This window comes from Epinephelus fuscoguttatus, linkage group LG24 (genome assembly GCF_011397635.1).
Source record: "Epinephelus fuscoguttatus linkage group LG24, E.fuscoguttatus.final_Chr_v1".
Lineage (NCBI taxonomy): Eukaryota > Metazoa > Chordata > Actinopteri > Perciformes > Serranidae > Epinephelus > Epinephelus fuscoguttatus.
Window position 1 is genome coordinate 16,136,471 of NC_064775.1, and position 24,030 is coordinate 16,160,500.

The 24,030-nt window shown below is 41.2% G+C and overlaps 1 protein-coding gene across 1 annotated transcript; it reads right to left on the reverse strand.

The window, feature by feature from the left end:
• Window positions 1–376: 376 nt before the first annotated feature.
• Window positions 377–2,670, reverse strand: LOC125884796 (transcription elongation factor A N-terminal and central domain-containing protein). The gene is made up of 2 exons (XM_049569996.1): window positions 2,591–2,670; window positions 377–2,189 (listed from the first exon to the last, which is right to left on the reverse strand). The coding sequence occupies exon 2, from the start codon at window positions 2,182–2,184 to the stop codon at window positions 1,177–1,179; it is 1,008 nt and encodes a 335-aa protein (XP_049425953.1). The 5' UTR covers window positions 2,185–2,189; window positions 2,591–2,670; the 3' UTR covers window positions 377–1,176.
• Window positions 2,671–24,030: the final 21,360 nt, after the last annotated feature.

Sequence of the window (24,030 nt, forward strand, 5' to 3'; positions counted from 1 at the left end):
CTTTTGACCACAATTTTAAATCTTTCCATCTTTTGAACAGTGTCTCAGTCTACACAGAATCATGAAATCTTTTGACTGAGGTGAAAACAGGAAAACCACTAACATGAGTGCGGTTTCAGTCGATGTGGTAAAATCAGCAGCACTGACAGTTTGTGTCATTTTACTAAGTCAAAATGCTAAAAACCTTTTGATATCAGCTCCTCAAAGTGAATTTGTGATGCATTTATTGATAGTAAACTGAATACTTTTGGGAATGTTTGACAATTTTCTTACCCTTTACACCCACTAAAGCCATCATCTGTAACACTGAAGCATTCTTGTGCAAACAAGAATAAGAGACCCACTTCTCCTCTCCCAAAGAAGTCAGACTGTCCTTCAGGGCTTAACGAACAAGTATTTTATTTTTAAAAATTAATCTGTTGATTACTTTCTCAATTAATCACTCATGTGTTTGATCAATAAAATGTCAGAAATTTTTAAAAACTGCTTTCCAGAATACAATTTGGTGTCTTAAGACATGGTATTTTGTCCAACCTACACCTTCCAAATCCAAAAGTTCTGCTTACTATCATAGAAAACAAAGAAAACTATGGAAGCAGATAAGAGACAAAATATGTTTTTGTTTTCAGCCACTGAATTTAAAGCACTGGAATATTTTACCTGAAAAAACAATTTCTTGATTTGCGATTTTAAAAAAGCTGAATTTTAATCTATTTTTTCAGTGTTTACAAATTGAGATCCAACAATTCAAGTTTTAGATTAAAAAAAAAAATTGACTTAAATTTTGGGATCTGAATTTGTGAAAACTGAAGAAAAAAATCTAATTCAGCTTTTAAAATTGTAAAGCAAGAAATTTCATATTTTAATATATTCTGATACATCCTCATATTTTTATATAGAAGCAAATTTGCATTCATTTAGCTTAAAAAATGATTCATTCATTATCAAAATTGTTGCTGATTAATTTACTGTGATTAACTAATTAATTACCATAAAAGTTTAATTAATAGCTATTAATGGCTATTATTTGCTTAAATCACTAAAATCAACAGGCCTGTATTTGGGACAGGCTTTTAATTCCTTTCACACAAAACTGTTGCTCAGTAAAGATGGGACATACAATCAACTTGTTTATTTACACCAGTATGAATATTGTATAAAATCTGCTGTCTGGATTCAGAGGCAGACCCAGCCACTGTGGTACCACTGCTGCCCACACTTGCTGCAGGTCACAAAGGTCATTGCATCCGAATCAGGCCCGCTCTGCCTCACCCAGGCAGGCAAGAAAAGGGCCCCCCTGGACACCTGCGTCACCTTACAGTCTGATTCCCCGCATCTTTTGCATCTTATCTTCTGCGTCCGCGTCCCTTCTATCCCTTGAGGAAGCTGCCTCTCGCTCACACCGCGGGACGAGTACTCCTCCCTCAGCTGCCAGAGCTCTGTGCTGGCCATCTCCTCCGTCGACATCCGGGCGAAGGCCTCGGGTGACAGCGAGCCGCTCAGGAGGCCCTGACATAGATGCCCGTGTTTAGGGTTCCTCAAGTTGGCCACCTTGCTCCTCACACAGGCTTTGTATTTGACCTGGCTGGATTTGTGGAGCTCGTGGATGTGCTGCTCGATGTCTGTGGCCAGCTCTGCAGCCTTGTCTTTATCAGGAAGTTCAGGGCAGAGGGCAGTGAGAAGGAGCTGGACACATTTGGATCTTACAGATGAGAAACTAGAGGATGCAGAGGTGCTTTCTGCAGTCAAAGAAAGAGTCTGGGGGCCATCTCTTGCCACTGAGGAAGATGCTTCTTGTGCTGCGCACTTCACATTCTCCACAGCACTGTCACATGTCTGTGCCGGATCAGTGTGGGAATCCCCCTGCTTGCAAACTCCTCCATCCCTGGCCTCGTCTGTTAGAGAAACCATGCGACAGAGCTCAGGTCTCACACCTTGTCTATCTTTGCTGTACCGTCTCTTCCAATTTGACAACAAGCTCTTCGCTGCCTTCTTCACGCTGGTATCAGAGCAGCTCTTCAGGAGCCTGTAGAGTACTTTAACAATGTCCGTTGTTTCTAGCTGCTCTGCTGTGATGTGCGACTTATCAAGGTCACCAAGGAGGGTCAAGATGTTCTCATAGCTTCTGTCTGCGTGGGCTCTTTCTATCTGCAGAGCACAGTGGACAATTTCTTTTGCATCCATGGTGGCTGCAGAGAGATTGATAAGACACTTTCATAACAGAGAGGCTTCTAACTATGGTGGTCGATGCAAAAAATGCGAATGGCCCTATCTAGAGCCAATGTTTGGTTTGTCCGTTCTGGGCTACTGTAGGAACATGGTGGTGGAACATGGCAAGGTTTGTAGATGAGGACCCGCTCCCTATGTACATATAAACAGCTCATTCTAAGGTAACAAAACACAGCAATTGTTATTTTCAGGTGATTATACACCAACGAAAATATTATATTATGTTCAATTTCTTGACACACTGGACCTTTAAATAGTAAAATAACTCCTGAATATAGATCTGTAACTTAATACACAAACACTTGCAGGATGCACGATTACACATATTCAAATAAAAATCTGTGTGTTTGTGTTTCTTTACCTGAAATCCTTCATGGTTTGCAGCTTCTTCACACAAGCAGTTCGCCTGAAAACGTCTGTAAGGGAGCAGCCATGTTGGATCTGTCTTCAAAACAGGAAGTTGCCTGACTTCACCTCTAGATGGTGCTGCAGCCTCACACAACTACACACCCATGGAGCTCACCACAAGCTTCTAACGAAGGAATTAAATGTACTAGAGGCTGAGCATGTATTATGCTTCTTTATTTATTTTAATCATGACATCATTTTTCTAAAGAATGAAGATGAACGCAGTTTTTTTTAAAAATGTGAGCCTGAGTGAAGGGAGTGTCATCCTGAATCCTGTAATCCCCCCTCGCAGCACTTTGTGGTGTGTTAAATCTGTTATTGTATCACAATAATAAGGCGGTCGTGCTGTGATTTGTTTAAATGTACTGCAGGATTAGCTCTTTATGAGGGGATTTTGGTGTGTGCATTTGGCTTTTCAGGTTATACCCTGTTTAGAAACCAGGCTGTATTTTCACAACTCTTTTCTATACGTGTTGACAGGAGCAACAAAGCTGGATTAGCATCTGTGTCAAAGCATATGAAGAGGTGAAGATGTAGATATTCAATTAAAAACGTAAAGTCAAGAATGTTCTTGGATCAATCTGTATGATTGTGACTATTTCTGGATGGCTGTGGTGCAGATGGAGGATTCACATTCAAACAACCAGACAGCCTCCAGACAAGAATCCAAGAGTGGACAGTAGCTGTTCAGCTGTGCAATTATATGTTGTGAAGGAAGAAGATGAATGAGTGTAAAGTATAATTCATGGTTGTGGAGCTAAGACAAGAACCACTACAGTGGACTGACTAGTTTGCAGGTAGTTGTTATTGCGTCCTCAAAGCCAATTAGACAGTTGGGTGTAATGACACACTTGAGTGTGACGTGTGCGAATGAAAATATAGAAACTCTGGGTGGTCGAAAAGTTACACATGTATTCATTTAGCATTATTTGAATAGGGACAGTAATGTCACTGAATGGACCTTTATCGCAGCACTTGTCAAAGTGGGAAAAGCACAGGTAAAATTGATAACATTAACAATGGCTAAGCTCCATTTAGTTTCATGTCAGCTATTACCAGGACCTCCCCGAAGTGCAACACAGCTACCATCACTAAAAGCACTATTTTCATAGAATACACCTGTGTTTTACCTACTATGATATGTCAAAATGTGTGTAATGAGTGTAATTTAGGGACTGTATGAAAAGTATTGCAGTGGAGAAGTGGGCTGAAATGTGGGGTTAATGTTCCACCTTTTTATAAAAAAAAAAAGAAAAAAATGCAGATCCTCCTCAGTCATTTGTAACAGCTGTAACTGTATTTTTAACAATACATCTTGCAATGGAAGGCTGATATTAACCCTTCGAAAACCTGCGCTTGATTTATTTCAAAAACAGGAAGAAGGCAGCGAGCAACCAAAGAAGAAATTACCTAAAAAAATTGCAAAAATAAATCAGTAGAAAGAGAAAATTTAAAACTAATTTTCTTGTTTTTAATTTTCTCTTTTTACTATTTTTCTTTCTTTCTTTTTTTTTGAAAATTTTTTGGGTCATTTCCTTGTTTGTTTCTTTTGGACTTTTTTGTCTTCGTTCTTTTTTTTTTCTTTTTTTTTTACTGATTTCTTTGTTTTAATTTTCACTTTTTACTATTTTTTTAAAATTAGTAAAAAAAAAAATAAAAAAAGAATTAAAAACAAACAAATGAGAAAATGACCCCAAACGATTAAAAAACAACAGTAAAAAGAGAAAATAAAAAAATAGTTAAAAAAAGGAGAAAAAACGTTCAAAACAAACACATAAATGACCTGAAAGTGCTTGAAAACTACTATAATTATGTACCATGATTCTAAATATGTATTTTCTAAAATAATTTTCTAAATCTACAATCTATTTGCTTGACACTTCTCACCAAGTTGCCTTTTTCCCATATTTATTTATTATTAATTCATCTGTTTTCTCAGTTACACATTTAATCTTTATTTCTATAAATAAAATATCAGAAAATTGCAAAAAAAATGACCTCTATAATTTCCCAACATCCAAACTGACGTCTGACAATGTCTCGTTTTGTGTGACCAACACAAACACTATTCAGACACAAGGCAATTCAAAGTGCTTTATAGGACATGGAAAACAATCACCGTAAGACATTAAGGAAACATTAAAGTTGCGTTTCAAAGACAATAAAAAAAAAAAAAAAGCAAGAACAAGTTTTGGACAGTCCACAACCCTGACATGAGTTGTTTTCTTCACATGAACACAGGAGCATTTATGGAGAATCAAGTCCAGACACTGTCCAGAGTTTCTCTGCCACACGTGGCACACAAGAAGAGACTGTCCATATCAGAGGCGTTGTAACCAACTGGAAATACTCACTTTGGTTTAGGCGAGGGCAGTGGTGTAGTGGTGGTTGATGAGGTGGGTGTACTAAAAAGTAGATGGGTAAGGAGGAAGTGGGTATACTCTCTTTTATATCCCAACTGTAAATGTCCAGAGAAAGAGGTGGGTATACCCTGCATACCTGTGTATGCCAGTGTGGGTAGAGCGTGCAGGATGCTGGACATGATGTGAATAACTCTGCAGTCACATAGCACGTTTGTAATCACAAACAACCAAGTCTTCTGGCATTTCTTGAACTTGTATGACAATTTTAGCTTTGGCCCTCATCGACAATAGCTCCCCAATCTCGTAATCTCTTCAGTTAGACATTTATCTTCGTGTTTATCTTGCTCGCCATAAATTCTCCAGACATGGGCTCAGTTGGGCATTACTTTGGATTTGTACTTGACACGTGGCAGGAAGAAGTCAGTTTCATGTCCGATCCCACTGATTCAGACATTTGCATTCTCACATACAGCTCCTCCAGGTTACATTTGGATAATTTTAGTTTTGCAGTGCATGTGTGAAAAGGGGCTTTATTTAATATCTTATCATACAAGACAAATAAAAGCCCCAAATATTCACACCTACCTAAGCAGTATCAATTACAAAATATGCTGCAGACCAATTACACTTGATTAACTCTTGAATTCATTCACTAATTGTTTCAGCTTCTCCCTTGAGCAAACAGAAAAGATAAACAACCCTCCCCTTATTCTGACCCCTCCCGCTTCCCTAAACATTTTCACATAGTCCCTTAGGAGATTTCACTTTAATAGACACTTTAATTCAATTATGCTGCCTGTGTAAGATGCATTATCTTCATATCTGTCATTAGGTTTTTCATTAATTTGACAGTAAGAGTAGGAGTCCAGTTCGTAGTCTGTGATAGTAGTCATGTCCCTTTGGCGTGGCTCCATTGACTGTGACTGAAAAGCTAGCGTCCTTTGTGTGTATAAATTTCACATAAACTGCACTAGAATGTGAGTTTTCATCTCAATATTGCCTTTTAATTCACATTTAATAGCAGCGGCATGAATCAAAGTGCGCTCCCGTCAAATTATATATGTTATTATTCAGGCACAAATAGTTCCATGAGATATAAATGGATGAGCACGGTGTCATTACGTAACCTGAGGTATGACATCACCCTCCTAATCTCGTATTAAAAATTTGCTTTTAAGGTTGACGCAGCTGGGGCCAATAGCGGTGGAGGCCCCACGGGAAAATTGATACAGTGTCTCTTCGTATAATAGCCTCTGGCTCTCAAGTTTTCAAAGTGCAGCTTTTAAAATCCCCCAAATGGAAGTCGTAGCTTCCAGGAGGCTTTTAGCAGCGTTAATGTTTAACTTTTATTTCCAAGTGTGCTGGCTTAAGGAGATTTCTGTCGGTGTGTCCGGCAGTGTGCAACGGTGGCCATCCAAGTTCTTGTAGACGTGTGTCAGTGGTCTTTTGGTTGTTGCTGAGTGGATTTTGTGAACTACTGGTCCCCAACCTAAAACATTGCTTCTATATGTGTGTGTGTGTGTGTGTGTGTGTGTACTGAGATGGGTGGGGTCCAGCTGGCCCTTCAGTGGACACATGCAGGAGACAGAGCAGGAAAAAAAAATCCCCTGTAGCAGTCGAAACACTGCAGACCCTTTGCCTTTTCTTACTGCTACCACACATGACTGGAATTCCCAAAAACACACACAAGGCTCCTCGGATCTTATCAAGTCATTTCACTGCGGCCCGCTTCCACTTGTGCACTCCTTATCTGTGGGAATGGAATTTTACCAGCACACCACCGCTGTGGCACCCATTGGTCAACAGGTGGAGCTCTCTGCACTGTGCTAGTTTCATTGGTGCTGTGTGAGGAAGTGGAGTCCTGCTGTATCACATCCTGCTTTTGTTGTCTCCGCCTCTTGTGCAGACCACGCCACACTTGGTACGCATGAGCACACACACCCACACACACACACACACACACTTTCTACCCCGCCCTGAGCTTGAGAAATCCTGAGGAGGAGGAGGAGGAGGAGGAGGAGGAGGAGGGAGGTCTTTCTTGTTAAAGTGATCAGTTTCTTCATGGGCAGACATTCATGACAACATGGTAAGTCCCTGCAAGCCCCCCTACACACATCCTGGATACACAGCTCATACAGCACAAGTGTGTGTCCGGCTGTGTGAATGTGTGTGTGTGCACATCAGGCAACACAAAAGAATAAACAGTGTTCACAAAAATGGTTAATATCTTGAGTAGCAGCTGTTTTTGTCTCATTCTTGCTCTGCCAGTGCAAATATCTAAGCTACTTAGGGACTGTACACAAATTATTAGAGGGGAGGAGAGGTTAAAAAAAGGGCAGGGATGTTTATTTTTTTCTCTTTTGCTGAGGGGAGGGCAGTCTGACTTTATTTTGGGAGAGTTGAAAATTTCCCATCACACATAATGTTCTCTATTCACTTCCTCCTTCAATTTCTTTGGCCTCAGAACAGAAGTTAAAAAAAAGAAAAGTTAAAGTTGGCATTTACTCAAGTTCAAGTTCAGCTTTTTATGATTGCTGAAATTACTAATTTGCACATTGGTGGCTACTCAAAACTCTTCGGTGATCCAGGTATCATATATTTATTTTTGCTCACATGTAATTTGTAATATGGTATATTAGGTTGTAACTGTTAGCTCTGGTCCCAGTAGAGTGACCTAGATTAGTTAGAAGTGCTATTTATTAGCAATATTTTAGGGGATGTACTGGTGCAGAAATAAGACAACATCACTTTGAGATATAGAGCACATCTTCTTTGTAGCATCCATGTTGTTTCTACATTTTGTAAGTAAGGCGGGAGAACACTGGAAAAAAGACTTCCCAACTTGGGAAACTGTAGTTTGCTACTTTCAGACAGAGCCAGGCGAGCCTTTCCCCGTTTTCAGTTTTTGTGCTAAGCTAAGCTAACTCTCCCTCTAAGCTTTAAACAAGGGGTTGGGAAAAAATCGATACAGCAGAGTATCGCAATATTTTGCGTGATGATATTGTATCGATACATGGACGGCAAGCATTGATCTTTTAATACAACTTTTGGTACTAGAATAATAAAATCAATTGCTTGTTTGGTCCACTAGATGGTAACACATATGTATCAAGATGTATCACAATACTGAGCATATCATAGTAATGCAATAATATCGTATCGTGACCTAAGTATTGTGATAATATCATATTGTGGGTCCTCTGTAGTACTGTAATATTTTGAGTCACTGGGGGGAGTGTGTTGCATTTGCAAGTTAAGTGTAGGGAGATGCTTTGCAGTGTTTAAAAACCAATATAATGCTTTGGCTAAAGTCAGCACGAAAGTGTCATCATCAATTACTGCCTTGTATTTACTGTATTTATCATACTGACTCTATTTATTATCTCACATATCTGTTTTTATGTTTACCTGCCCAGGGTTGCAAATTTGCATTTCCTAGGATAGTGAAGGCATGATGCCCTATTCTGCCTTTGATTGGCTTACCCTGACATTTGTACCCTAACCTTAACATGTGATGTAGGCGTGGGAGTTTCCAGTCACCTATCTGTCAACTCTGCTAATTTTGTTCTAAATTTAGGCTCTGTATCTATTTTGCAAGTCTCAGTGATGCTTTTTGTAGTTGGCTTACAGTGGTGGCGTGTGGCTGCAAATCAGTCATCACAATGAGGAAATCAACTCACCAGATTGTAAACTGTCCTCCTGCCAACTTCTGCTAGTTAGCTGCTAGCTAGCCAGGTTGAGATTTTCAAGCGGCGCTGTCCGTGTTTGGGTGGAGAGACTGTGTGGCCATCTTGTTGGGGTCGGGATGTGTGGACAGTTTTATCATTCCACAAATATAAAGCATGGATTATCCGAACTATTGGGAAAACATGGACAATTATAAAGCAACAGCCAACAACTGGGGGCGGCAGTAGCTCAGTCCATAGGGACTTGGGTTGGGAACTGGAGGGTCGCCTGTTCGAGTCCCCGTCCAGACCAAAATATGGAGCGTGGACTGGGCACTGCCGAGGTGCCCTTGAGCAAGGCACCGAACCCCCAAACTGCTCAGGGCGTCTGACCAAAGGGCAGCCCCCTCATTCTGACATCTCTCCACTTTGTGCATGTATAGGTCCTGTTTGTGCATGTGTGTGTCTTTCGGACCTGTGTGTAATTGACAAGCAAGAGTGAAAACAATGAATTGAAGTAAATAAACTTAAACAACGTAGGAAGATGTTAAAGGAGCTGAGGGGATCACATTCACTGTTGTACCTTGTATAATTCCATGTGACAAATAAATAATTGATAACTAATATCACTCCTCTTGCCTAAACCTAACCAATCCAACCAATGAAGGCAGCAAGAGCTCACCAATCTATCCTAGGAAACGCAAATCGGCCCCAGGGACAACAGATGCCATTTAGCTGCTAGCTAACTCTGGCGCAATTGGTTTAAATTCTATGCTCTCCCTGCAAAAATGAACAACAAATTAGATTTAAACATCAATAAATATTTATAATGCTGTATTTCTTTTCAATTATATTTGATTAGATTTAACAATGAGGTTCAGGATAGCTGCAGCTGCTGCAAAAACATGCGTGTAACTCTTAAAGGCTGTGGTTTTCATGCTGTGAGAGCAAAATCAGCCTCATTTTTGCATCTGTGCTTAATGCTCTTGACAGGGTGTGTGTGTGCGAGAGTTTGTGTGTGACAGGGGGGCTGCCTGGCTGCCCCCTTGCCCATCACGCCCACCCATCACACCCACCCATCATGACCTTGAGGGTGATAACAGATGACTGGAGTTGACGTTTTTCTTTCTCTTTGTTTCCTTTCTCTCTGTCTCTGCCTGCGGGTTCATTCTGACTGACACTGAAAGGTTTCTGTGTTTCTATTTCAGGACTTAAAAACCAGACAAAGTGTCACAGTCTTTTTCTTGTTCTTATTATCAGTCTTCCAGCGCCTCAGGAAGGAAACGAGACTCCCGAAAAATGCAACCACAAAAACTAGCGACTGTTATGTCTGCTCTTGTTCATCATAATGTTGTCCTTTTCTGATAAAACTCATGTCAGAGCCAGAGACAAGAGGGGAGCACAGCCGATATCGGCTTGTTTGTGATTTGCTCTACAGTAGAGGGATGAGTCAAATGCAGAATCACAAGATATAGTAACGCAGAAGTTTATGTTGCTTCTGGCACTGTAAGAAACACGTCTTATGATGTGATGCAACACTTTACTTGGTGATAGTTTAAAGAGACGTGGCATCCTCCAACTGTAAGTTTACTTTAACGAGCTCTATTAACCCTTTACACTGAAAGCAGTGACCTGAATTATGAAAAGGAAATATGAGAATTGATTTTAATGCTCCCCCTCATGACTTTGCTCTGAAGGAAGTGATGTACCAATCCTCTGTGGTTCCAGCCATTTGTTCCCTCGATGAATAAACTATTATCCACATTGATTCGCCACATTTGTTTTCCCATGAAACCCCCTTCTCCCACACACACACACACACACACACACACACACACACACACACACCAACTGGACGCATGCTCGGCCTTATGGGAAATCCGCCGCCACCCGGGGTTACAAATAACCACATCCTCCCACGATGCTCACAGTTGTGCAGCATCTACTGGACTTACATTTGTAATGTGATCGCTGTGGAGGGGCGCAAACTGTGCACAGGTGTGAGGGGGTGTTCAGAGCTCGTTAGCTGGGTTCAGCTGTGTGTGATCAAGTGGCACCGGATAACTCCAACGAGAGTCCTTCCAAGTGAGTGTTACTGAAAAGTAGCTCAAAATGACACCCTTGATGCAAAGGATTATGGGTAAAAATAGACACACCTGGCAGCCTGCGGTTATGTTAAGAAGATTAAAAGAAGCAAACACATGACACAAGTATCTATGTATAACATGAGCAAAGATGAGTCACCATGAGCTACTGGTCATCCCAGACCACGTGAGGCTGCAGCTGCAAAACCCCTGAGTTTACTTAATTAAGAATGGACACGTTACAGTCATTCATTTATTTTCCATAACCACAAATCCTGCTGGGGGTCACAGGGGTTGCTGGAGCCTATCCCAGCTGACATTGGGTGAGAGGCAGGGGTCACCCTGGACAGGTCACCAGACTATCACAGGACTGACACATAGAGACAGACAACCATTCACACTCACAGTCACAACTACGGGCAATTTAGAGTCACCAGTTAACCTAACATGCATGTCTTGGGACTGTGGGAGGAAGCCAGAGAACCCAAAGAAAACCCACGCTGACACAGGGAGAACATGCAAACTCCCACCCTGGGTTTGAACCAGGATCAAAGATGAGATCAAACCGCACAATTTAGAGTGTCCTTTAATTGTGACCTTCCCATGGCACACCTGTGTAGTAATGATACTGTGTAATCAGCATCTTAACATGCCACACCTGCCAGGTGGATGGATTAAGTGCTCACTAACACAGATTTAAACTAAGGCGCAACCAAAATTGAAGAGAAATAAGTCTATAGAGTGCATGAAAAAAGTCTGAGATAGGAGCAAAAACAAAAGTGCTGTGCTAAAATTTTTGTTCAGTATATCTGTAATCTTATGCATGAACCCAACCTTCAGTTGAGGTGGACCAATCACTGCATTTCTACCCATGACCCTGGTGAGTTCATAGAGATATCACATCCCCAGCTCATAACAATTCAAACATAACTTCACTCCCACATCATAAAGTGCCGTAACCACACACAGACAGTGTGAACACACACAGTTAAATATCTACCTATGTGACGAGGTTTAAACAGGTGTGATCAAGTACATTGAAGATAAGAGCTGAAAGTGCTTTTGTCTTGAACGGCGACGCCCTGTGTGTAAATTACCACTGTTATAAAAAGCTTCTGCCTACTGTGACCTCTTCTGTACCCGGATCTTCTCTCACTCTGATAAGAAGCAGCAGCAAGATAGAGTTTTTTTTTTTTTATATCTGAAACATAACTCCTGAGAGTATTCTGTTGCTGTTAAACATTAGAAGTCATCTCTTTCTATTTTTAAGTTTTGTTGCGAGATTTAAGACTAGGAAGAGGATTTATGTCTGCACAATATGAAGATGAAACTTGTTGAAGTTTTCCAAAACGGAAAGGACAGCAGCAGCATGTACTGTCCTTTCTACAATTTTAGCCCGTGATCTCCCCCTCCCCTCCCCCCACTCCTCTGGTAATTTCCGTTGGGTGATTGAGTCTGAATTCCAGATATCCCACAGTTAAGATTCATGGGCCTGCAGTATGTGTGGACAGGACACTTCTTCACCTCCTCCACCTTTCATCCTTCTCTTCTTTTATTCAATCCTCTCCTTCTTCCCCATTTCCTGCTCTTCACCTTCCTGTCCTCTCTTTCTCCCCCTCCACATCACTGCTCCTCTCACCGCCTTACAGATTTACCGAACACATTCCTCCCCTCCCTCCGACATCCTCCATTTCTCCTCACGGCGCCTGTCCTCTACTTGCAGTCGTCTGATGGATGCAAGATTAGGAGCTCTGAGGACAGCTGTATGAAAAGAGGAGCTGAAGGTAGACGACAAGTGAGAAAGGTGTGGGATGAGGTGTGTTTTTAGACACAATCCATGAGAATGCACACACACACAAACACACACACACACACACACATACTGACTGTACGCATGTGTACGTGCACACACGCTCCCACAAATTCCTGCATGGTCATGTGGGAAAGATATTAGCAGCCAACTGAAAGCCGGAGTCACCACTTCTTTCTCTCTTGAGTAATCAATAAAGACATGCACACACGCAGTACACAAACACACACTGTTTAGCTTGAGCCATGAGATGAGAAAGCTGTGAACAGATTAGGTGTCAAAAAGGATGCAATCACACACCTACAGTCTAAACAAAAATAAAAATCTGCATTTCTGCATTGAATTCCATCATATAGGCGCACAGCAAAGCAGGGTTTAAAGTGAGACTAACTTTAAAAAGATGAGATAACACATCTCTTCCTTAGACAGGTGAAAAGATTAACTCATGAAATAAAACCCACCCTCACTAATTTTATTACAAATAGATTTCAGCAGCTGCAACTGGGTTTGGTGTGACCAGTAGCTTAATTATGTTAGCTACTGTTAGCCAACAGCTGACATTTGTTTGCTGACTTTTATGACTCTTCTACTTCACTACATTTTAGCTTGTCAAAGACAAACATGACAATGTCTTTACTGCTGTTACATAAGAGAAACGTGGGAAATGAAAGTAAATCTGACATATCATTATCTTGCAATGCACTCTTGTGGCCACAGTGGACGCTGTTCAGCAGAAGTCAAGTAGTTTTTGCTTATTTTTAGACATGCTAGCAGCGTTAGCATGCTTACATGTGTAACCTAGACTGTGAACATGGTAAACACTATACCAAATAAATATTACAATGTCATTGAGAGCATGTTAGCATGCTGATGTTTAAGCAATAGCTCACGAGTGGCCATGGTATATTGTGATTATATCTCAGCTAAGCATCAAAATACCTGCCAGGGGCACCCTTAAGCATCTGTATGAGATGCACCAGGCTTTTAACCAACTCCAATGTAAACCCATCCGCATCATTATTAGAATTTAGAGCAACAGGCATAGTATAGAGAGTGTGATAGTTCACTTAGGGCAGTTGAAAGTGGAGGTGAATGGGTCCAAGCATAGGACGGACCCAGGAGACCGTTTGTGTCCAGTGTGTGAAAATAAAGGTCAATGCTTAGTGATTTTGTCATGCCAGTCATTAGTCATGTGAGTCGACTTACAGCCACAGTCTCTTTCTACCCCTTACTTGACACTTAACAAGGAACTTCTAAAGTGCTTTTTAACACCTATGGTCCCCTTGTGGTTACAATATTAGTACCCTTTACAGGCAACACAAATAAAGTTTTAGTCCCAGTAACTTTAGCTAAGATCCTTGGGCTTCAGTTGCTGTAGTTTCCTCATACTAGTATAGTATAACAAGCAATAATGTAGCTGAAAAAGTGCATTATTTACTTTAATTAAAAGGGTAAAGGGTGCAGTGCAGAGGTCAAGCAAACCCTTCCAAACATGCTCGGTATGAACAAACACATCCTCACTCCAGCTCTGAACATCACACACATTTGATGACTGGCTGTCTGAAAGTTGCTGCTCCCCTCCTGTCCAGTTACTTCTGCAAATAGTTAACCTCTGAACTGCTGCACATGAGGAATCTGTGACAGTTGGAGGTGGTGGCCACTGAACTTCAGTCCTTTCTGCAGCTAGAACTCAATTTAAAGGATGAAAGCTGCTCCTACAATGAGGTTGGTGTGATGAAACACACATGTACCCACTCTAAGTGGGGACATCTGAAGATGGAGTGCAGGTCATGCTCCTTTCATTGCCCTTGGCTTTGAACTGAAGTCCTTTGTTCGTTGCTTGATCTGAGGTAAACCACAAGGCTGCCTCTCACTTCCTCGCTCTCAGCCAGCATGTAGCACTCGTCTCAGTCCAAAAAGGGAACTTAAAAGTAAAAAAAGCACATACACAGTGTGCTGGATCACAGCTTAGAGGAAGTAACACACAACAGGAAGACAGCGAACAGTTGTGTGGTCTAGCTTCAAGGCTCCATAGCAAGTAGAAACAGTTGCTAGCAGGGATGAAATAGTGCAACTTGCCAAAAACATTTGTTTTGGAGTTTTTGTTTTAACTTTATCTCGAAATAAGACCTCATTAAATTGTTTTGCAGTGACACAGGCTGTTCTCATGCTCTATTCATAGATACACCTACAAAAGTAATGCAACAGAATTCGTATATAACCTATGTTTCCTAAACCTAACCTACCTAATTTAAATTGCCTAAACATAACCTACTTAACATTCCATTAAGTACCTAATGTGACAACGCTCAACAATGTTTCTCTGCCTCAACCTAACCCATGTAACTTTACTTTCAAAACCTTATCTATGCTATGTAACTTTACGTTAAGTAGCCTACATAACATGAAGACGACCAACCATTAATCTTTTCCAAAACCTAACATACGTAACTTTACGTTAAGTAGCTTACATAACGTGACAAAGCTCAACCATGTTTTTCTAAACCTAACCTACATAACTTCACTCGCCTAAACATAACCTTCATAACTTTCCATTACATATGTAATTATATGGAAAGTAGGCTACGTAATGCGACAACACCCAGCCATGATTCTTTTCCTCAACCTAACTATGTAACTTTACATTGGGCACATACATTTATAGTACATACAGTACAGGCCAAAAGTTTGGACACACCTTCTCATTCAATGCGTTTTCTTTATTTCCATGACTATTTACATTGTAGATTCTCACTGAAGGCATCAAAACTATGAATGAACACATGCGGAGTTATGTACTTAACAAAAAAAGATGAAATAACTGAAAACATGTTTTATATTCTAGTTTCTTCAGAATAGCCACCCTTTGCTCTGATTACTGCTTTGCACACTCTTGGCATTCTCTCCATGAGCTTCAAGAGGTAGTCACCTGAAATGGTTTTCCAACAGTCTTGAAGGAGTTCCCAGAGGTGTTTAGCACTTGTTGGCCCCTTTGCCTTCACTCTGCGGTCCAGCTCACCCCAAACCATCTCGATTGGGTTCAGGTCCGGTGACTGTGGAGGCCAGGTCATCTGCCGCAGCACTCCATCACTCTCCTTCTTGGTCAAATAGCCCTTACACAGCCTGGAGGTGTGTTTGGGGTCATTGTCCTGTTGAAAAATAAATGATCGTCAACTAGCAAACCGGATGGGATGGCATGTCGCTGCAGGATGCTGTGGTAGCCATGCTGGTTCAGTGTGCCTTCAATTTTGAATAAATCCCCAACAGTGTCACCAGCAAAACACCCCCACACCATCACACCTCCTCCTCCATGCTTCACAGTGGGAACCAGGCATGTGGAATCCATCCGTTCACCTTTTCTGCGTCTCACAAAGACACGGCGGTTGGAACCAAAGATCTCGAATTTGGACTCATCAGACCAAAGCACAGATTTCTACTGGTCTAATGTCCATTCCTTGTGTTTCTTGGCCCAAACAAATCTCTTCTGCTTGTTGCCTCTCCTTAGCAGTGGTTTCCTAGCAGCTATTTGACCATGAAGGCCTGATTTGCGCAGTCTCCTCTTAACAGTTGTTCTAGAGATGGGTCTGCTGCTAGAACTCTGTGTGGCATTCATCTGGTCTCTGATCTGAGCTGCTGTTAACTTGCCATTTCTGAGGCTGGTGACTGGATGAACTTATCCTCAGAAGCAGAGGTGACTCTTGGTCTTCCTTTCCTGGTCGGTCCTCATGTGTGCCAGTTTAGTTGTAGCGCTTGATGGACTCCATTTGGGGACACATTTAAAGTTTTTGCAATTTTCCAGACTGACTGACCTTCATTTCTTAAAGTAATGATGGCCACTCATTTTTCTTTAGTTAGCTGACTGGTTCTTGCCATAATATGAATTTTAACAGTTGTCCAATAGGGCTGTCGGCTGTGTATTAACCTGACTTCTGCACAACACAACTGATGGTCCCAACCCCATTGATAAAGCAAGAAATTCCACTAATTAACCCTGATAAGGCACACCTGTGAAGTGGAAACCATTTCAGGTGACTACCTCTTGAAGCTCATGGAGAGAATGCCAAGAGTGTGCAAAGCAGTAATCAGAGCAAAGGGTGGCTATTTTGAAGAAACTAGAATATAAAACATGTTTTCAGTTATTTCACCTTTTTTTGTTAAGTACATAACTCCACATGTGTTCATTCATAGTTTTGATGCCTTCAGTGAGAATCTAAAATGTAAATAGTCATGGAAATAAAGAAAACGCATTGAATGAGAAGGTGTGTCCAAACTTTTGGCCTGTACTGTACGTAGCATGCGAATGTCATTCGTGGGGCTCTAATTCATTAGATATCATACGAACCATTATGTGCACTTTCGTAACACATCACACAAACCGCAGTTTGCTGTCCATTTGCCTAAATCTAATCTAGTTACTTTACGTTAAGTGCGTAACTATACATGAAGTAGCCTACATAACGTGACAACACCCAATCATCTTTCTTTTCCTCAACCTAACCTATGCAACTTTACTTGCCTAAACCTAACCGACATATCTTTTCATTATGTATGTTGATTATATATTAGGTAGTGTACGTAACGTGACAAGGCCCAACCAGGATTCTTTTTCTCAACCTAACCTATGTAACTTTACTTGCCTAAATCTAATCTATGTAACTTCACGTTAAGTATAAGTCATTAGATTTCATACGTACCACTGTATGAGAATACCATAATTGGCAATAAGCGATAAAATTTCATCAAACAAGCTGAAAATTTTAACTGATGATCAAAACTTTGCACAATAATCTATAAAAGCAACAAAACGTGGTTCATTTTACAAATGATAAACATTCCTGTGAGCATCAATTACATGTTATGCACCAAACTTCCTTCTAAGCATCAAAGCAAAGACACATTTATCGTATAACCTCTTCAAAGCCAGCAGTTACATCAGCTGTTGAGATTAAGTAAATTACCATTTTCGGTCATCTGGTTGCCTCATCTTAACATACCTAAAGACGTACGGAAACTCTCGGGTTAATTGTGTGTACTCTGATACTGACAGTCGGTGAAACACAGCAGCTGTGGCTTGGGTTGCAAAAGGGGAAATGTTTTCTCCACGCTAGTGCAAAGGTTCACAATCTCACCCTGGCTGCCTCAACACAGTTACATAACAGTGAACATGTGAAAGAAAAAAAAGGCAGGAGATAGAAAGAAATGAGGGGAAAGATAGAAGAGAGAGAGTAAAAAGGGGAGGAGGGGAAGAAACGAGATGATGTCATGCATTTCATAGTAGAAGAAGGGGTTCAAGTCAGCAGGGCGAGCATCACACTTTTTTTCTCCTTCTCTCATTCCTTTAGTCAGATGCCCAGACGTTGAGCGACAACGCAGACCTCGAATTTCAGCAGATGTGGCAATCTGGCCTTATTTGGCATCCCAGGGAAGAAAAAAGGAAGGAAGGAGGCGAGGGCCAAAATTCCACATCGGGTTTTTATCAAAGCAAGACTGATGTGGAGTCAGCAGCAGCAGCCTTTAAACCTCCGCGTGTCTGCTACGAAAGCTGAATAACAATATCTGGAGGCGATCAGGTCAGCCATTTTGAGGCCTCAAGTCTCTCCTTCAAGAAAACAAAGACACGTATCTGGCCTCTTATAGCTTCATACTAAGCTGTATTCTTTTTTAAATTTTACAGTTTGTGAAGAAGTATTGATTTATTCTGAATGACAGGAAAAAGAGGAGTTTTTAAACTTCAAAAGCACCCATCAAAACTCATCTCTGAGCTCATGTAGAGGTCCTTTATGTGTCACTGATTCAGCGTGGCGACCCCAGAACACAAACAGTTCATTTTGACACATAAAGACACATTCAGCCGCTCACATCTGACAAAACAACCAACAGGAAACAGAACAGACACCTCCTTGTCTGCTCTCCGCTCGCCCGTTTTCAGAAATAGCCGCCCCCGCTGTTATCAAGCCTGGGTCACACTTCCTGTCTTTCTGCTGCTTGAATTTGTGCAAGGGATTCTGGGTAACAACTGGAGATGCAGGAGGCCCCGCCTACCCCTGTTCCCCCACCCACCTATGCTGGCAGCAGGAAGTCAGTGCTCCCACTTCCTCCTTGGCGAGGGTGAATGCAGAAGTGGAGATGGTTTAGTTGGGTGAAAAGGTTGCTCTCAGTTCTCTATACGAACCTCTTCATCGTCTTCTTCCTCCTTGTTATCAACGCTCACAAATAAAGGGCAGTTCCACGCTGTTATACATCCATTTTTATAAAAAAAAATATATTCTGAACCTCTCAAGCAGAAATACTAGTTTGTTCTGCTTTCCACACACATGTAGATCATATTTCTTCACCCTGGTGCATTCCCACAGAGGACTGGCAAGGCCTTAATTATGACCTTTGAGTTACTGCTGCACAGTCTCATAGCAAAACATAAAAGATCCACAGCAGCATTTGGGTTTTGGTGTCAGCAGAGCAATGTCTTTCTTACAGTTAATAATTCAGAATGCAGTGCAGATATGATATATTGTCATTTGAGCAATGAAGTGCTGTGAAACAGGAAGTCAGTAAGTACAGTTGAAGAAAGATGAAGCAGGTTGGAAAAACTAGCTGACAGAAGAGCTACGACATATGTAGCTCTCATGATGCACTGAACGTCATTTCAATTAAATTCATATTATGATGGCGTCCTCTGTGCCCTTCTAATTTTTTCATTCACACATATCGTACAAACTACTTCTTTTTAGAGCATAGTCCAACCTTTATGTTAGAGATATACCTACTTTTAACTACGTGTTTGCTTGTATATTTTTCGTCCCTTTGGAGCTTTCGTTGTGCATGTCCTCAGAAATTTACATGATACATCCCAACGTATTGTTATAAGTTTTGTATGATATTTTTGCAACAAATGAGTGCCCCACAAATAGCGTCGCCACAATATGTAGATAATGTCAAGGACAGAGGTTAGATTTAGGCAAGTTAAGAAGTTTAGGTTCAGGAAAGTAAAGTTACACAAGTTAGGTTTAGGAGGAGAAAAATAGCTGGGCTTTGTCATGTTACGTACTATACAAAGTTATGTAGGTTAGGTTTAGGAAAGTAAAGTCATGGTTTAGGAAAAGAAACACGATTAGGTGTCATCACATTACGTACTTAATTAAAGTTCCGTAGGTTAGGCTTAGGAAAGTTAAGTTACGTAAGCTAGGTTTAGAAAAGTAAGTTATGTTGGTTAGATTTAGGAAAATAAACATGGTGACTCCTAGTTTCACATGGGACACAAACACTCTACTACTTCCGCCTTTACTCCTGTTAACGCATTGTTCATGTGACCGCAGCTTTCCATACTTAGTTGGTTATATACAAATTCTGGTGCATTGCTTTTTGTAGGTATATGTAGAAACAGTGCACCAGAGCAGCCTGCATACAAACTTTTTTTTTAGAGTAATCCGATCTTTGTCCCTTCATCACTAGCATGATGTATCAAAATACGACATGATGGGACTTGAAGTCTTTGCTTGACTATCATCAAACGCCTAAAAAGTGTTTGTCCTGAGGCTCGCTGAGCATCTCTGTGACTATGAGCCAATTAAAACAAAACAACCACAGCTCTGTGTCAAGCAGATTTTGCCTATTAAGCTACCCTGCAAAACATAACAGCATTGAAACTAGCTGGATTGTTAATGCGCCCACACATTCACAACAAATAGGGCGACATATTACTGTGAAAACTGCACACATTTGAAGGTGTATTTTTCTGTTTTCTTTATTTTGTATGATATATAACAAAGATCAAGTCATCTAAATATATCGAGGCAAAACAGTTGCTGATATAATGATATAATATATGGATGGTAAAAGATATCCCTTGTTTTTGTATTTTCCTTTTTAAAAACACAAAGTTAGATGCTGCTGGGTGACTGCTGTCCTCGCCTTAATAAACACACCATTCCTCCCACATTCCTGGAACAATGGCTGCTCTCTGTACCAAAAACAGTGGTTCTTCAGCTCAGGGACGTGTGGTGGTGCAAAAAAAAAAAAAAAAAAACACTCCTCTTGATGTGGTTACATATTGTCTGTGTAAATGAGAAGGTTATCTGACTGGTTTCAGTGTAACAGAGGAAGGGGCAGCCCACATTCTTTAGAGCTGACCTCATGCTAGGAAACCATTATACCTGCCCTAGCACCCAAAAAGAGGGTATGCAAATCTGAAAAGCAGCTGAGGTTGAGATGGATTATGTGTTGCAACACACTTTCTAATTATTGCTCCTTGTTTCTTTTATTCAACCACAGTTTCACATTAAACGTGTGAGAAGGATAAATGGAGTTCAGCACTGAGCAAAATAATTTATAATGAGAGTTTCTCCTTTCTGCAAACAGAGAGGAGGATAAACACATATTTAACATTGCTTGGAGTTTCTGTGGGCTATGTGAGGAATTTATTTCGCACTTTCTTCCTTTTTCTCTTCCTTGAAAGATGAAATTTCTGTTATCACAGCTTTGATTAGCCCAGATAAAGGGGGCAGATCGGGAAATTCCTGCACAGAAAATGGGAACATGTTCATTTGTGTCCAAATATGGTTGCATGCTGGCACTTGGCAAGAACCTGGAAATGAGGTAAGAGCGACAGATTTGAGCTTGTGTGTGTTCCATGTGGACGTCCCTGAAGGAAAAAAGCTCATTTGTGGACGCCCACGCTATGCAAACAAGAGAATGGACCCCTGACCCCAGGTGGAGTCTCACAGCAGTGACACTCCAAACAGTGAAAAGCATTGATAATGCGGGCTGCACCTGCTGTGCACAAACAGGCGTCTTGTTTTCAGCCACAAAGATGCCCTCACACTTATTTTCTGGCAGTCCAGGAAGTCTCATGCATATTCATCTTCTTCCTCTTACTTTACCTGCCACAGTCAATTCATCACCCATGTGTGTGCGCCCACACACACATACACACAGGGCGAACAACAAAGGCTGCTAATGAGCAGGAATGCCCACAGATCAGTGAAACAGCACGACAGCTGTCGCAGCATGGGGTCTCTCTTATTGGTCGGCTGTTGTCCGCAGCCAACGGTGCCCCCAATCAGACAATGGCAAGCCTGGCTTTTCCCGCCACGGGTGTGTTAATACTGTACAGTGAGAGGAAAAAAGGACAACGGGCAGAAAGGAGCTGGGGGGGGGGGGGGCGGTGGCGAGGTGGGTGATGGTTTGGAGAGCAGACGGGTGAGTCACTTCAGCTGCCACAAGATGAAACTTTCTTTTCAGAGGATTAACTTTGCTGTTAAAACCTGAAATATAGGTCAAGAGCAGAGACTGTTGGGGGGAATTATCCAACCTAATCGGCAGAATAAATGTTGGTATATTACATTTCTGCAAAACACAGATATGTAAAAATTTGTACAGAATTATGCAGCAGATGAGTTGAAGCTGCATAATTCTGCGTTTCTTAACGTTTCGACAGCGCTGTGGTTAACGTGGTAATGTTTGGGCACAAAAACTGCTTGCTCAAATGCAGTGATATCTGTTTAAAAAAACACCCCATTTACAAGGCATAATCACAGCTTGAAACGCAGTAATATCACTCTAAAAAAAAACACCCAGTCTACATGGCATAATCACAGCTGGAAATACTGCCACTCTCTGGCTAAAAAACATCATCTTTTGGTAGCACAATCAGAGCTGGAAATGCAGTGATATCTCCTTGAAAACATCTGCTTTTGGCTGCACAATTACCGCTGGAAATGCATTAATATCTTGCTGAAAAACACCCAGTTTTGGCGGCACAATCAGAGCTGGAAATGCAGCCACTGCCCCCTAAAAAAAAAACCCACCCACTTTTGATGTCACAATCACAGCTGGTCAATGCTGCAGATGTCCTGCTAAAAACACCCCGTTTTGCTGTCACAGTCACAGCTGGAAATGCAGCTGATGCCTTGCCAAAAAACACCCTGGTTTGGTGGCACAGTTATAGCTGTAAATGTTGGCAATATCTGGCTTAAAACATCAGCTTTTGGTGGCACAATCATGGCTGGAAATGCAACAATGTCTTGCTAAGCTATGTCTCCTGATGACAGTCAGCTCATGTACATGTAATCATAACTACTACTACACACATAACATCTCTGGTTTGCAGAAACATACAAAGTGACCTTTTTTTGGCAACCGGGCTGGTATTATCAGTTGAATGGCACAAAGGCAGGAATGACAGTTCACTTCCTACCTCAAGATAAAATGTTGCAATTTTAAGGGCTTCCTCATGCTGTAATTTCATCAGGACTGTGCCCAAGAGTTAAGAATGGACACACACAATACTATTTTTCTGTAGGCAAATAGCATTTAGAGGTAGGAAAATAAGCCACGTGATAACTGTCCCTAAGCTGAAAGCATGTAAACATATTTAGAGATTTAGAGTAGCTGGAAAATGGGCTTCAGAGTCACTGTGACCAGAAGAATCTGTTCAACCATTTTACTGCCATAATCCCCCTGCTGTATAATAAATAAAGGTGTTACTTTCCACATACTGTTTATATTCTGGGCAGCATACTGCACATGCCCAGTGCCTCACCGAGCGAGCAAAACACAATCGTCATTCATAGCATCCCAAACATCCAGAGATTTATACGTCACTCTTAATTCACATACAATGTGTGTGATGACATAAATGGAACAGGAGCGGTTACAGTAATTCCCATCTGCTGCAGCGGCTCGGTCTAATGTCTGAGGAATGCACAACAGGAGACGTTGGCTCGAGGAGGAGGAATGTTCGCAATTATGCCTGGTCTGGGTGGACTGGGTGTGTGTGTGCACATGTGTGTGTGTGTCCGAGAGAGAGAGAGAGTGTGTGTGTATAAAAGTACTGAAAGACTGACAGACAAAGGAAGAGAAAAATGTGTCTTGAGGGACAATGGCAGTGGAGTTCAAGATCACTTCAACTATAAAATGATGTGTGTGTGTGTGTGTGTGTGTGTGTGTGTGTGTGTGCTACCACATGCAAACCACTCCTCCAGAGTTTGTCTGCCATCACTGCGCTGCTAGATGGATGCAGGGATTACATAAGATGAGGTCTGATTGGCTGCTTCTAAGCATGACAACGGGACTGGCCTGCACAGATGCATCCCAATGGATTATGGGAAATATTGGAAAGTTGCATTAAGGGCAGACTGTCTGTCTGTCAGTCTGTCTCTCTGTCAGCACTATCAGTATTAATACAATAAATAAAGAGATAAGCGATTAGATTCATCTTTATTTGTGCAGCTGATTTCAAAATAAAAGCCAGTGTTTTAGGATAAATATTTGTGATTGACAGTGACAGTGTTAGTGATGGAGAGTAGATTATATAAGATTGCATAAGAGCAGGGATGTTATCATGCATGTTTATGAAGCCATTTTAGCCAAAGACAGTGGATTAGCTTGCCTGATTTTCATGGGCAGGTCACTCTAAAAGTTCACATGCTGTTATTGGGCCTTTGATTTGAAAGTCTGACTAAAATTTAAAATAA

Coding starts and splice junctions, on each gene's coding strand:
- LOC125884796 (XM_049569996.1), bottom strand. CDS start 2,184: ATGGATGCAAAAGAAATTGTCCACTGTGCTCTGCAGATAGAAAGAGCC.